At 37.0% G+C, this 15,708-nt stretch overlaps 1 protein-coding gene across 1 annotated transcript in view; it reads right to left on the bottom strand.

Moving 5' to 3' along the window:
* The window catches only part of ABCA12 (ATP-binding cassette, sub-family A (ABC1), member 12), a 228,171-nt gene that overhangs the window by 135,334 nt on the left and 77,129 nt on the right, over nt 1–15,708 (bottom strand). The window contains exons 3-5 of the mRNA XM_011932359.1: nt 12,665–12,818; nt 3,060–3,151; nt 991–1,088 (exon numbers count right to left, since the gene is read on the bottom strand). Coding sequence (XP_011787749.1) covers nt 991–1,088; nt 3,060–3,151; nt 12,665–12,818 — 344 coding nt within the window. The remainder of the gene's footprint in view (nt 1–990; nt 1,089–3,059; nt 3,152–12,664; nt 12,819–15,708) is intronic.

Genomic DNA, 15,708 nt, shown 5'->3' with positions numbered 1-15,708 from the left:
GTATAATAAAAAATAAAATAAAATAAAAATAAAAAAATAAAAAAATAAAAAAAAAGACATGTCTCATGATCAGATAAAAGAAATGGTTGCTATATAAGACATAGATATATTATTAAAAATGTTTGTGTGTGTGTGTGTGTATGTGTGTGTGTATAGATGATATAGGGAAGGAGAGAAGAAAGGTAAGTGGGAGAGAGAGAGAGAATAGTATCTCTAATGCCAAATGTTGAGAATGATGTCTTTTCGTTTCTAAAGAGCACATAAAACAAGACTTAAATACATATGGGACCAGCCAAATAACTTAAATATATGAATCTGGCCAGATGAAAGACAATAAGGAGAAGTGGGGATTGTAGTTACAAAGTGCACGTGTTCTGCTTAAAGGCATGTACATTCGATGTCTTAAAATCTCCGTACACACACTCACACACACATTTAGCTCAGAGGCTGCCAGTTCACACCTCTGATAGAAATTATGTTCATTATCTTGCAATCTGGGAAATCTTCACGTGGATGGTCTCTAGGAAACAGAGAAATCCATAGGTAAGCTCTCTAAAATATGCTAAGAAAAAGGATTTTCCTACTTCGGGGCAATATTTTCCTTAGCTCTAATTTTTCCGAAGACTTGATTAGTATGGATGAGGCAGCAAATTCGAAGAGCATTATAACTTCATTTGGTCTTTTTTTCTTTCCTGCTTCAGAAAATTAAAACATCACATATAATGCCACCCTAATTTCTTATTAAATGAAAACTTTAAGTTCAATTAAGGGACTTAACAGGGAAGTAAATAAATACTGAAGATCTTAAGGAATTCAGAATGTTTTAAAATGAAGCTGTTTATTGAAGAGTTCCTAAGAAAAGAAATTGCCTAAGATATTACTCTAAATAGGAAAGGTGCTCCAAACATCTTGCTATTTGAGAGATCCTTCTATTAACCTAAAAGGCCTATGTTGAATCACTCTACTCATTACAAAACTGAATCAAGTTACCTTTTCCAAGCCAAGAATTCGTGCGAGCACTTGACTGCCATTGAAAGTATATGTTCCGGGACTTTCCAAATCAGAACTTGGACTGGGAAATATTGTGGCTGTAATCAAAGAAGGAACAGATTGGCATTCCAAACACACACAAATGCACAGGACTGTATGAGAATCCATAAACATCACTTGTGACCTCATATACACTGTAGCAAGGATGTGCTCAAATGTGCCTCTTCCATGAACATTTTATACTGGAAAAATGGCAAATTCCATGAGTTTTTCTTTTCATATAAAATTGTGACGGCTTTGGTCTGTTCTTATTTTTTTTTCCAATTATTTAGATGTCATTTACTTTCATTCCAGTCTGTGACATTAAACTTCATCACCAATATTATTGCCCAATAAACCGAATCATTTCCGTGCAGGCCTGGAGGATTTGAGGTACCTACACTAGCTCCACAGATCCATCATATCTAACATCTGTTCAAAGGATCTGCCAATGCACATCTGGCGATAATGGTCTTTTCTTTTAATTATCCAATTGGGACACTGAAATCTGCTTAGAATCATAAATTCTCTCCTCCAAGTGGTTTCTGAATAATATTTTAGATCAAATAAATAGGATAAAGCAATTAGCCTGGACTACAGTATACTCTAATTAAGTAATTCCCAATGCGTCTGCATCTAGTATTGTTTATTTATGATGTAGCAGAGTTTTCTGGGTTTGGAGCATTAGCTAGAAGACTACATTCTTATCTATAACATGGATGTTCATTAAGCCAGTATATTGACTTTTATAAATTTAATACAGAAGTCTTTTGTCATCCTCAGAGCAAAGAATCTTAATATTCAATGGTACCAGTGACTCATCATCAGTAGGGCCTAGGCTTTATTTTAGTGCCCATGGGACTGAAGAATTTGCCATCTGATTCCTTTAGACTATGGAATATATTTGTGAGATAACTGGCCAGAGTGAGAAACATAATCTGTGGCTACCAAGCAAAGCAAAACTCACTAGACCATAACATTATAACCTTATTTCTATGGTGCTTTAACCTACTCAGCCAAACACCCACAGATCATTCATAACAGATCATGAACTCCTCAAAACCGTTCATCACCATGTTCCTACTACATTAACATGGGACTTTTTTTTTTCACTTGCTCCATCAACTTGCATTGGAATGTTGTTTAATATCACAAAGTCTTAAATATCGCATGACCTTTTTAAAGAAACTCCCTTTTTATCCAGAGCACCAGTCATATTTCAACATACAGAAATCTTGTTTTGTTCACTAATATATCCCCAGCCCCTAAGACAGTGGCTGCTTAGTATTAGGGACTTGATAAATATTTGTCAAATGAATGTGAGCCGGTCGTGCTGTTTAAAGCATTTATTTTTTTAACATGTGGCTTCTAATCAGTGTTTCTCAAGTCCACTTGGAATTGAATCACTTGTGCCTAAGGCTCAGGAATGCAGGTTTTGAGGGAGTAACTCAGGAAGATTCTCTGCACGTGAAACTTTGAGAGCTACTGGCCCAGATGTGAAGCAAGTCCACAGTCACACTGTGATACTGAGCATTAAGTGTGACGAAGAAGCGTACAGCTGAAAGAGTACTGGCCTGCAAGTCCTTCTAATGCCAGCTCTGCTGTATGGCTATAGACATAGCACCTAACTTTGCTGAGCTTCATATTTTTCATCTGTAAAATGGAAAATCTGGACAAACCTCTGAGATTGTTTCCAATAATTTTTATTAATGGGCTTTCTAACCCATCCCCGCATCATCTCATTGCAGACAGCGAAAGAGTCTAGAGTTCTGGGAAATGGTGCAATTCTCAACATGTAGGCTTTTGCTCCTGTAGGGTATTTCAGTAAGAACTTAATTTCTAATTATTCTCGACATCTTTGCGTAATTGCACCGCCATACTCAGGCAACCATAAGGAACATTTAGATCTCTCAGGGATATTCTAAGCATTCCATCTTTGTTTGAAAAGTTTAAAGTATAAACCTTTCAAAGATTAGACCTTTACTGTTCCACAAGGCTTGTTCTAAACTCTACAGAAGAAAATAGCTTACCTAGTGATGCATGCCTTCTTTCTGGAACTTGGGTGCTCTGGAATGATAAATTGCTGTCCTTATCCAGGTTGGATGACTTTCTCAGAATCTCACTAGAGAAGAAAAAGCAAGAACTCTATAACTTCTCCCACATTAATTTTAGTTAGTTACAGCAATGTATTATGTGGCAGATTCCAGGGCTGTCTGAGGACTTTCAAATATTTAATATAGTTTCCAGGATTTTAATAGAAGAATTCACCTAACCACACACCAATGAATATAAAAGGTCTCTTACAAAATATATTTTTATTCAGAGAAAATGGCCTAGATGATGTTTAAAATAGTTATTTTTACTTTAATCTTATAGAAAGGACATTTAAAAAGACGTTAGAGATAAATACTTAAAATATGTATGATGTGTATTTTTCTTTTAAAAAGTTGGTAAATCCCAAATAAATGAGAATCCAAGAGTGCTTTGGGGACTGAAAGAAAGGTCTGCTTATTTGTCAACATTAAAAGAAAAATAAGTTTTCTATGTTAAATTATAGATGGCCTTTTAAAGATTTTCAGCACAGATTCAAGGAAGAAGAAAAAGGTCAAACATTTATTGAATACCCACTATGTGCCAGGAATTATGGTTGATGTCATCACAGATGGCACCAGGTATAACAAGAATAACATTAAAATAAATTTTCCATTGCACTGAATGTGTCAAGGCAGTAATAGTTACATTATGGTGCCAGGAATCCCTGTACAACATGATCACACTAGGTTTTGGAAGAAAACATTGCTGGGCCTTCCCACAATTAGTAACCCCCTCTTTTCTAAAAATTCACTTTTTGTTTAGTTTATTATTAAAATGGAGATGATCACATTTTCTTGAAAACTGGATGTATCAAAAAGCATGTGCCTAAAATAAGTATGTATGTTTCAAAAATAAAATCTGTCTAAATGCCAGGATGCAAATAATTTTTAGAATTCCAAAAAGTTGGTGAATTTTATGGAGTTATTTATAAAAACCTTGAGGTACATAACAATGGCTATAAAAAGATAATGGAAAAGCAAGAAATTCTGCTTACTACCATGGTTCAATTTGACTTCTGTTTTAGAAAGAAGATCTGAATCCTGGTTCCAGGGTACTTTGTGATTTATAATTGGAAAAAGAAAAAGAAGTGATATTTGTTTTCATTCCCTAGTGTTTTTCCAATATTCTCCATAAAATGTACTTTTCGCTCCAAAAGCTCTGCATTCTTAACATATATTTGAATTATTCATGACCCTGACTGTATGCCCCTAAATCTTTTTACATTCCTTATGCTGACTATGTGGATGGGAAAACTGTTCAGGTAAAAATAAGAACTGACCTGAACATTTTCCCTTTTCTCAAAAAGAAGTTTTAGGAAGTTTGAGAAAGTTGAGTTTACTTTTCTTTTTCTCGACCTTTTTTTAGTTTGGCTTGAAATCCTACGAGGACTATTGAATATCAACACATTTTGAAAACAAAAGCAAAAACTGCCTTCATAAAAATTTTAAGGACTAGGGACAGCAACAAAAACGAAAGGGAGGATGACAAAGATCAAAATGAGCAATGAAAGAGCAAGAGAAAATAGACTGAATAATGAATGGTGGTGAGGAAGTGGGAAAAAAAAAGAAAGAAGAGGCAACAGGAAACTAAGAAAGTGTGCTCTTGGAGAAGCAAAAGCTGCATCTGCCCCACAGAGGACGCTTCACTCATCTTCCCACATTCAGATAAGAAACCTAAAATTACTCCTACAAATAGCGTTTAAATACCATGGAAAGACAAACTCATTCCCTTCCCAGCAAGCAGCTGGCTCTGCAGCTCTGAGCTTGCTCACCAGTAAAATGACTGCTCCTAGACAAGGACCCATAGCAGCTCCCATTCTAAGAGCAGTTTTCTCTCACCAGGAAGTGCCCAGTGTGACGTGGTTGCCCACATCCTTTTATATAGCCTTAATGTGTCTTTTTTTTTTGGAAGTGAGAGTTGGATATCACGTGTGCTTTGCTGTTCCCCTTCCTGAAAATGTTCTCCAGCTTCATTTTGCATTGACAAGGTGCGGTGTGACAGCATGTGTCTATTCTCATTGCACATCAAAACTGTTTTCTTTAAACTCTTAAAATTGAAACCACAAAATAAATGTACAACAGTGTATGTGCGTAAAAAGATGAATTAATGCTGTAAGGTGAAACACAGCTTACTTCCCCCCAAACAAAGGCAATGAATTCTATTAACTTCCGATTAACCTACTTAAAGAGGGCAAGAAAGTAGCTGGTCTTACTGAGTTAATGGCATTCCCTGAAGTTTCTAATGAGCAGGATCATGCTTATAGACAAAGCACTACATGCTTCTTATAACAGTAGTTGAGAAATAGCACCCTTCCCGTTATTTCACACAAGCACTTAGTGCACACTTATGTCATATCTATCTGTACCTATTCCCACCAGTTTTTCTATTTCCACTGTGACATCTTTGGGAAAAGCTACCATGTCTTATTTATCTTTATATTCCTGATATCTAACATAGTGTAGGACCATAAGATCTGATGGCTGATTAAATAAAAAGAGACCATATTGTTGGGGTATGGCAGAAAGTACTTTAGAGTTAGAAGATATCTTTGGAATTTCAGCTCTCTCTTTCTAAAAGATTCCAGCCATTGTCTCCTTCACCAGCAAATTAGCAATGATAACACCTACCTTGCAAGGTTGTTGTATGACATGAGGTGTGTGTACCAAGAGTCTCTCTTGACCCTGTCATCATAGGTACTCATCAATATTAGCTCTTGGTCAGAGTACCCATACAAGATGTTGCAAAGATGCAACCTTCACCATCAGTATGGAGCTGGAGGCCCACACTTTAGATGTAATCCCTTCAGAATCGTAGAAACTTCAAAAGCTCCGGAATCCAAATGGATGTACCCCATTATTTTATAGATCTGGAACCTACAAGTATTGACTAGTGATATGGAATGCGGCACAGGCCCTCACCCTGAGTCGTATAACCCCTTCCTCATTTTATGGGTTTATGTAACTTCTTTATCTATTTATGAGATAAATATTCCACCAGTAGTGTGTACCAATTTCCCCCTTTGTAGACTGTAAGGTTCTTAAGAAAAGCCTACAGTGTACTACTGTGTTGGCAGATAGTAGGATGTTTAGCACATGACAAGCACTGGATACTTGATAATGAAGAACATTACTTGGAACAACTTACCACTAAAGCATCTTTTTTTAAATGGCTGTGGCCTGCTCTCCATTGTTGCATAGCTGATTCTGCAAGGATTCTTAGAAAAGGAAACACCCAGCCATAGCCCCAAAGTTATCATCTTACATTGTATATACCATATTCATTTATTAACTCGCCAACATTGACTACATTCTTATTATATGTAAAATAATGGGCAAGTAAAACAAGATTTTACAGGGATTATGGTACATTAATGAGAATAGCTAAGTAAGGACAAGCACAAAGGAGGACTGGAACACATGACAGAACCCCTAAATCTGAGTTAGTCCCATTTGTATTTCTTATAGAATAAGATTCTTACTCACATCCTTAATGCAAGCCTCTTGCAACCAGAAAAAATTTTTCCTTCAGCCTTCTATTAGCCCAGTGGTTCTCAAGTGTGGATAATTCCCCCTACCCCAGGGGACATTTGACAATGTCTGGAGACATATTTGATTGTCACAACTGTGCATGGAGTGTCACTGGCATCTAGTGAGTAGAGGCTAGGGGTGATGCTGAAACATCCTACAATGTACAACACAACAAAGAATTATCTGGTCCCAGTTATCAGTAGTTGGGAATCAAGGTTGAGAAACCCTGTACTAGACTATGACAGATAATGGAATTATTGAACTCATCCCCATTTCCAGTCCCCATGACCAAATCAAATCAGGAGAGATAAAAGTCCTATTCAGGAGCTCTAAATAGCTCCAAGGAAGTCTCAGAGACTGTGTCTCATACTGGATATCTCTGGGAAGTATATGAAAGTATTGCACAAAACTTAGCTGTCCCCTGAATTTGGGACATAGGCCCATCTGATTCCAGAAAATTCAACCCTCTGGAAGAACCAACAAAACCTGAGTCAAATCACCAAGCGGCCCATGGCATCAGTTTACTAACTTTTACTGGACCCAGCCACATGCACGGTACCATGGGCATGGCTAAGGGCCTCTCTTCTAAGATGGTGAAGATGTAGATGCTGCCTCAGTGCCATTTGTAGGGCTCTATTTTGGAGTGGAACTCAATACGGGAAACATTTTGGATTTGAGAATTCCATCATTCTGAAGGAAAAAAACGCTAAGCACTGAATAGATTTTACTTCTTCTCAGACATGTCTACCAATAGTTACTTTCAGGAAATGTCACATTTATATATATCATCTTAATGGTAAAATGCATGTACTTCTACTGGGTGTTTTTCTCCTATGAGTAGGAAACATCACTACCTGTGTAAGTGGTACTGTGTGCCATGGCATAATCTATAAGAGGAATTCCTATCAGGCAAGGGACATATGGCAAATCCTGGAAAGAAAATTCTGACATTCTTTTTTGTCTCTAAGGGTTAGTTAAATTTACATATGTATTTTTTCTCATTTCCCCAGAATTAGAATTCCATGGGTATGTAGTGGCACCTGGAAACACACGAGATTTGCTGTAAGTCTAGTTCTGATCCCACTTCCAGATGACATTTATCACTAACTTTTAACTGCAAATAAGGACTAAGGACACTGAAGTGGTTTGAGGCCCCCTCAGTGATTTGACGCAGTTGTCCTTCCTGGATATCCCAAACAGAAGTCACCCACAGGAAAATTTTAATTGTTTTAATTATTCATATTTCATCCTGACCCTCATTCCCTAAGGGTCATCTTTACTTCGGCTATGGATATCTGTCCACATTCAAAACATATGTCTCTCATAGGTGACCCAGTTATAATCCAACAATCCGTATCAGTTAAAACATTAAGATTTAGAAATGTCTTAATATGTTACTGTGTCCTAGGGTTTTTCTATATTCTTAGGAAAAACTTTGGAGTTAGTTATAGTATATAGTGAGTAGAGGCCAACTAATACATTTCCAAAATTTGTTGGGCTATTATTATGGGCAGATTAGGGGGTATCCTACATGTGCCAGCAACACACAGAATATCGGGAGAAGGAGATAACACCACTGTATCTCTCAGATGACACGGTGCAGATTATGTTCTACCTAACTATGAAACAAGCAGATTAATTTGGCAACACTGCAAGGAAATGTGTAATCTCTCCATCACCGTCAGTAGCAAAGCTATTGGCCTATTCCTGTAAGACAACTATGCAAGTGACTCTATTTTTCCCTTTCGCTGAATTCTGGCATTCTTTCTCCATGACCTATCTCAAATATACATTCTGCTATTCTGGTAACAACCACCCTGTCTGTTCTCCATGACCACACTCTTAAAAGCCTCTGAAGGAACTCTCCTGGCATCTGTCCACCCACACCTATCTCCACTTCACTAATATACTCTCCAGTAAGATCCATATTCCTCAGGCAGAAACAATGTGTTATGGTACCTGTGAAACTATTCACCATTTGTTGTGTAATATTCTGGGCACAGTGAGACTTAAACAGACATTCATTACATTTACCATGTTATATAGCAGTTTACCTGTTATCTTGTCTCTACTTCTCTCTTTCTCACTTGAACTGTAAGTTTATATAGGGCAAGACATATGCCTCATTCATTTCTGTATCTCTAGTGACTTGCATAGCCTCCAGCATGCTGTACGAATTTAATATGTTCTTATTGAATGAACGGTTGGGCTTACATAATAATTCAGACATTCTTCTACTTTGTTTTTTGATAAATAAAATTTTAACCATTCTTTTTTTACTTTCATCAATTTTATTTCATCATTATCAATGTCTCTGTTTAAATTACATGTAAGTATGTTTTAATTCATGTATCTCTTTGTGGTTTTAACTATGTAATAACAAAAATGTAATACTAACACAAGCTAGAGGAAAGTATTAAAACTCTTAAATTCTTTTTGCCCTTCCTTTTTATGCTGATTTTAGCTAAAATGGTTACCAAGTGGTTATAAATGAATCTAAAATTAATACAAGAAGAGACCTCTACATCCTTTCTCATCTATATAACCAAATGAAGGCAAACATCTGTTTTACTTCCAGTTATCTTACACTCCTAATAATATCTTTTGGTTAGTTTCTAAGCTCATCCATATTTTTCAATATTAAACCAAGCCTTGGCACTTTAAAGTTTGACCTGACTAAACTCTGATTAAATATTTTTTCAAGTTCTTCAGGAGCCATACAATAGGAGCCGAGGTACGAATTTAGAAGCCGCAGGTCATGAACGAGTGTCAACAGAAATAGGGAGCAAATCCACAGAGGCAATTGCCCCCCAGGATCTGCAGGAAAGCTGAATCCCTTCTCCAAATAATGACCCTGTACGCTCTGGGGAGCGATCTTTGCCATTCGCCAACTGTGTGAGCAATGGCACACGGCCAGGGTCTCCCACTGTGCTGATAGATTCTGAGAGGCAGTGTAAGGAGGAAAGAAAAGGGTAAGATCTGTGATATTGGATCATCTGTTGTGCAAATGAGCAAGAAAACCACACATGTAATTGTCTCTTTTTTCAGACAGCTAGTTAGAGTCAATGCTGAGTACAGCGTTGGATTTTTTTTAAACATCTCATCCTGAAGCTAATGCTTAGAGAAGTATGAATTTAATAACAGAAGGCTGGTGCCAGATGCAAAAATCACATCAAAACACTTGGCGACTGGCCAACAAGTAGTGACTGCAGTGTGACCATGTCTTTCAGAAGAGCATTCTATTAAAAGAAACATGGCAGGCCTCTTTTGATGAGACCAAAGGTGGCATTTTTTCCCCTCACTTACAGAACAGAAAAGGAAGACGGTTTTGATTCCTAATGAGGCGATGCTGGTGAATCTTCCCTCACTAAAGGGAAGCAATTTTAGTGGAATTGTTTATCTGGTAAAATATATGCCAGTTTCATTGCACAGCTATATAAAGCATAAAAGTTAATAGCATGATGGGAAATATCATTAATGCAATTTTATTATTGTACATAATTTTCTAAATTAAACTCCAATTACTTAGTAGTTTAGAGAAAACAGTGAATATACAGCAATATACAACTTGAGCTAGGCAAAATACCTGGAGATTAGACTAAAACTAAGTAAAGCAGACATGATCAGCCATCTAGAGAATAATCAACAGATGATAAAATAAACGTGGACTTTAATCCTCCTTCCAAAACCAACTCAGTGTCTCATCTCATGCAACCCCATGAGTTTGGTTCTCTATAAAATTAGATAGACAAATACTTCTTTAGAGGGAACTATAGTTGTCTACTTCTTAGATACTGTTAATTATGTCCCTTATAGTTCTTCGTAAAATGGTAATCCAGTTTGTAAATGATGGCTATTAATTTTTCTCATAGCTCCTCTAATGCCTGGTTCACAAAATGTCCATCTGAAGTAAACTTCTTTGTGAAGATTTACCTGATTACCCCAGCTGAAAGCTCTGTTTCTGCTTTAAGTATAGAGGGTGCCTTGCTTCAGCTTCCCTCTGGCACTCTTCATTGTACTATCTCCTATTATTGTTACTGATTTAATGTTTTCCCTCCCCTGCTAGAACATCAGCATACATTATTCCTAATTCATCACTCACTTAGTGACAAGCATAGAGACCATCAACACTGGAACAGAAGGAATGCCATTTTTCTTTGCATCCCACCTTTGAACTGATTATACAAGAGGGAATAGACCCTAGCTGGCTGTGGTCTTCTTACAGAATTAATTACACACTGGTGCTCATTGAGGTCATACTTGCATACGCCTAGAACTGTGCCGTTCTCATAGACAATGTGTCATGTCATGTCATTTCCCTGCTAAAAACTTTCGGATGGTTTCTCTTTATACTAAACACACAATGCGAATCCCCTTACCTTTTCTTTCATGATCGGTTCTGCATGCTCTGGTCTCTGAGGTTCCTTTTCTACATATCCGAATCCCTTTCCTCATCCCTTGCTGTGTTGCAACCATATTAGCTGACTTTTTGCTCTTCTAAATGGTTGGGTTTGTCCCCACCTCAGGATCATTTGCTGTTTCTCTGCATGCAACACTCTCTTCCAGATATTCATATGCTGCTGCTGGTTTTTCCTTGTCCTTGTTGGTCTCTACCAAAATGTCACTTCTATCAGAGGCCTTCTTTGGACACTCTATTAAATCCCTGCTTTACAATTTCTACCTGTTAACCTACTTTATTTTCTCACTAGCACACTCATTATTATTAATCATGCTATTTATTTATTTGATCATGCTGTTGCTTTTTCTTCCTTTAGAACGCAAGTAACAAAAGAATAGAGAAATTATTTTATTCACCTCTGTATCCCAGTGCCTAGAATGGTGCCTGGCACATAGAAGCCTCTCAGTCTATTGCTCTATTTTTTAAATAGATTGACGAATGAATTAATGGACATCAGATTGTTTTAAGCATCAAGCCTAATTATTGAAACAACAAAATCAGTGTGAATCAGCAACCCAACAATTAGGGGTTCCAAGTTGTGTCTCATGACAATTCTTAATATGTTTATATTTTTTGCTAAACGGGTTGCAGTTACGCTCTTAAAGTATCACCTATATTGTTTGATGACCAAAATCATGAGAATGGTGTTAAAGGAGAAATTGTGCTACAAGCTAAGGAATTTAGTATTAAAGTTTGGCAAGTAAGTATCTACGATTATAGATAAATATAATATTTTCTTGAGAGATACTCAAAAAATATCTCTAACAGAGAATTAGTTCTTGGTTGATTCAAGATTACAATATTATTTTCAGTTCTGAAGACAGATGGGCTTCTGGGAGTCTCTTTAGGTTTAGAATCCCAGGAAGGAAAATTGAGGTTGTGAAGTCAGGTTGTTAATGATTTAGATTCCCTATTCATTCTTCAGCTGCTCCTTACACCCTACAGTAGAACATGCAATAACCTCATTTAAAGATTGTCATTCAATTACGTATACTTTTAACTTTATTACTTTGAATTTCAGCACCCTTAATTTCTTTTTTTGCACTTCCTGGGTTTTATTGTATCTGAAAGTATCATACAGGGTTACTTTGAATTTCAGCACCCTTAATTTCTTTTTTTGCACTTCTGGGTTTTATTGTATCTGAAAGTATCACACAGGGTAGTACCAGTATGTCATTCTTCCAGAATGATGGCCCTGATACTTATCCTACACTTATGACATCTTATGCTTGTGATGAGTCTCAGGCAATGTGTCACTGATAATTTAAGGTTGGATAGAGAATCTTTGAGGGATGTAAAGGAGGACTACCTTAGTCACCCATCTGATAAAGCAAATTTGAGACATCCACCCAAAGTAGATTGTACTCAATCTCACATAAACACAGTTATTCCAGTTTCTACCTACTTTGTTATTTCATCACATTTAGATCATCACATTTATAGACATAGAAAACAAAATTGTGTACCTAAGCTTGCATGGCTTCCTGGCTTATCTCATAAGGAAACAAGGTTTGAGCTCTCAGAATAATTGAACACACTTGAGAAGTGCCCCCACCTGTCTTTAAATAGTGCATCATCAATCCCTTTCCTACGAAGCAGGTCTTGTGGGCCATAGGGTGTGTCTTTGCATTTAGAGTCTGTGTCACATAGTAGGGTCTGCAGGAACGGGAAGAATCCAGTACTAGGAAGGTTTCGAGGTGCGAGGTAACCTAAAATTAAAAAAAAAAAAAAAAAGCAGTCATTACATCACGATGGCACCTTTCCCTGGGAAAGAATATAAATGCAGCAACTCTGCTTTGTGAAGCTACCTCCTGGATTACCACTGTCCAGGTCCCCCAGCCGAGCCCCAGCTCTGCAACTAACATTCGCCACTAAGTAGGAGCAGTCTTGGAGGGTGTTATGTTTGACTTCCCTTTTCTGGATTTGCTAATATGTATAAAAACACTTCAAAACGCCTGGTTACCCCATGAATTCCCTTCCTGGGATTTATTCTAAGGAAATATTTATGAGTAGTTGCAAGAATATTTGCCAGAATGTTTTAAAAATAAATCACAGTGTATCCACATGATTAAACACAATGCAGCCAATACAAATGTTGTCAATTAATACAAAAAGTATTTATAACACATTGTTAGTTTAAAAGAACAGATCAGAAAACAGTATGAACAGAAGAGTCCTAATCTTTTAAAATACACACACACACACGTGTACTAAAAAATCCAAAAGATTGTATCACCAATATTTGATTCATGGCTTTTTTCCTGGGTAGTGTATTCCATTTTATTTTCTTCCTTTTGACTGTATATTAACTATGTTTTATCACAATTTACATGTCTTCTTTTGTAATCAAAATAGGTATAAATGCAGCCATTCTTCCAAAAACCAGGAGCTATTTTTGGTCTCTTTAAAATTTAACACTTTAATTATCCTATATACACAACTTCTTTTTCCGATTTAAAAACCAATAGTGAATGGTATGAATGAAAATGCAAATTTTCTCCAAAATTAAAGTCATACAAAACAGTAATTTTAATAGTAAGGGGTTTTGTAAACTTTAACATTTGCTTTATAAAATACAATAATGGCATACACATGAGTCATGACAATAGGCAAGCTGGGAAATACACATCCTTTCACAATTAGGTTTGCTATGAAAACACTAGGTTTCTTCTTTTGAGGGACTACACAGACAATGAACTTTCAAAAAAGGCAAGTTTAGAAAAATTAAGGCTAAAAAGCAAAACTTTAATCTCCTCGTGAATGTGTTAAAAAAAAAAAAAAAGAAAAAAGAGTGCCAGTACAGGTCTGTTTTCATTTTAAAGAGAAAGGAGAAAAGTGGGGAAAAAAGAGAGAGAGAGAAAGAGAATGGTAAGAGCAACATGGCCATGCATTAATCTACCAGTAGAAGGAATAAATAGGTATTTGATTCCAGTAACTTAAATACAGGTCTGTATAAAGAAGGTGCTGGGGGAAAAAAATAAAGAAGGGAAAATATGAAAGCTGGCCAGAAGCAAAGCAAAGAGGGAAAAAGAGAGATTGGATAATGCTATACTGTTGACCTTAAAGATGGCAGAAAAAGCTGAAAGTCAAGGAATGTGGGGAGCCTCTAGAACTTCCAACCAGAACAATCTAGAAGACAGCTTTTCCTATAGAGGGTCCAGAAGGAATGCAGCCCTGCCGACACCTTGGATTTTAGCTTGCTGAGACCAAATTCTGGACTTCTGACCTCCAGAACTGTAAAATAATAAGTTTGTGCTGTTTTAAGATACTCATTTTGGTGTAATTTATCACAGTAACTATAGAACAAATAGTTTAGAAATTAATGCCAGTATGAATGAAAGATTCGAAAACTCAGAAGAAACTGGAGAGAACTGAAGCCCATCAAACTATTCACTACTTCCTTCCATGTGGACCCTCCTTGACACCAGAGAGACTGGTGCCTCTCCTAATGTTAAACCTAAGTGAAAATCACAGTGAACCAATAATGATTGCCCACCAATGTTTTCATTGTATGCAATTCCCTGAATAAAATAGAGAGTAGCTGCTAAACTGCCTGTTAGCTTTTCATGTCATCCCTCTGCAACAAAATTTTACCACAGTGAACTACATATGGCAAGACCTTTAAAAGTCTGCAGTGGAGGTTTACCATGCATGGTAATCCACTCTGTGACACAGATCTCCGCTGCAGCCTCTCACTCAGGGCGTGGGACTGCAAATGAGCTTATTCCTACTCTCTCTCAAATACATGCAGTGACTGATCTGAATGGAAGATAGATGGAAGGGCAACAGAAAGAGATGACCAGATGACCCCTCTGCTCTATGCCACTTATCAGCATGATAGTGTGGCTGAGTCAGGCAGTACTGAAAAAATGAGACACTCAAGAAAAGCCATATTGCAATACAAAGAGAGGGAAAGAAGGAAAAAGATGTCATGGAAAGAAGAGCTTTCAGTGACATCCAGATTATCTTTCCTGGCATTCATTACAAATTGCAAATGATTTGAGAGGAATTTGGAGGAATTTAACCCACCACATTCTTTGGTATGATATCTACAGAGGACAAAACCTAATTTATAGGAAAATTCATCACAGAGTTTCTTTAAAAATAAACTCCCATGGTGTTGAAAGTATGGACAGTCTATTCTTTGCACAGTTTTTTGATAATGGATATTTAACATGTTACATAGGATCGTGCAAATGAGGAATTGATTCAGGCATGCACAAGTTTCAGTTAACAGAGTGCCATGCAGAACATGGATGGCTTGCACTATTTATTTTACCATAATCTTTTAATCAAGGCCTATACCCTCATCAATGTAAGGGTGCCTGTTGCAACAACGACAACAGTGATTTATTAAGTATCTACTGTATCCCATGTACTGTGCTAGGCATGTAACATTTACTTATATTATTCATCCTTCCTTGACATCTATAATATACTTTCTCATATACATCAACTTTTCTTTTTTTGAGACAGAGTCTCACTCTGTCGCCCAGGCTGGAGTGCAGTGGCCGGATCTCAGCTCACTGCAAGCTCCGCCTCCTGGGTTCACACTGTTCTCCTGCCTCAGCCTCCCGAGTAGCTGGGACTACAGGCGCC

This window comes from Colobus angolensis, unplaced genomic scaffold (assembly GCF_000951035.1).
Source record: "Colobus angolensis palliatus isolate OR3802 unplaced genomic scaffold, Cang.pa_1.0 Scaffold95, whole genome shotgun sequence".
In the NCBI taxonomy this organism is placed as follows: domain Eukaryota; kingdom Metazoa; phylum Chordata; class Mammalia; order Primates; family Cercopithecidae; genus Colobus; species Colobus angolensis.
The sequence above is the reverse complement of the archived record's forward strand: the minus strand, read 5'-3'. Positions and strand labels throughout refer to the sequence as shown.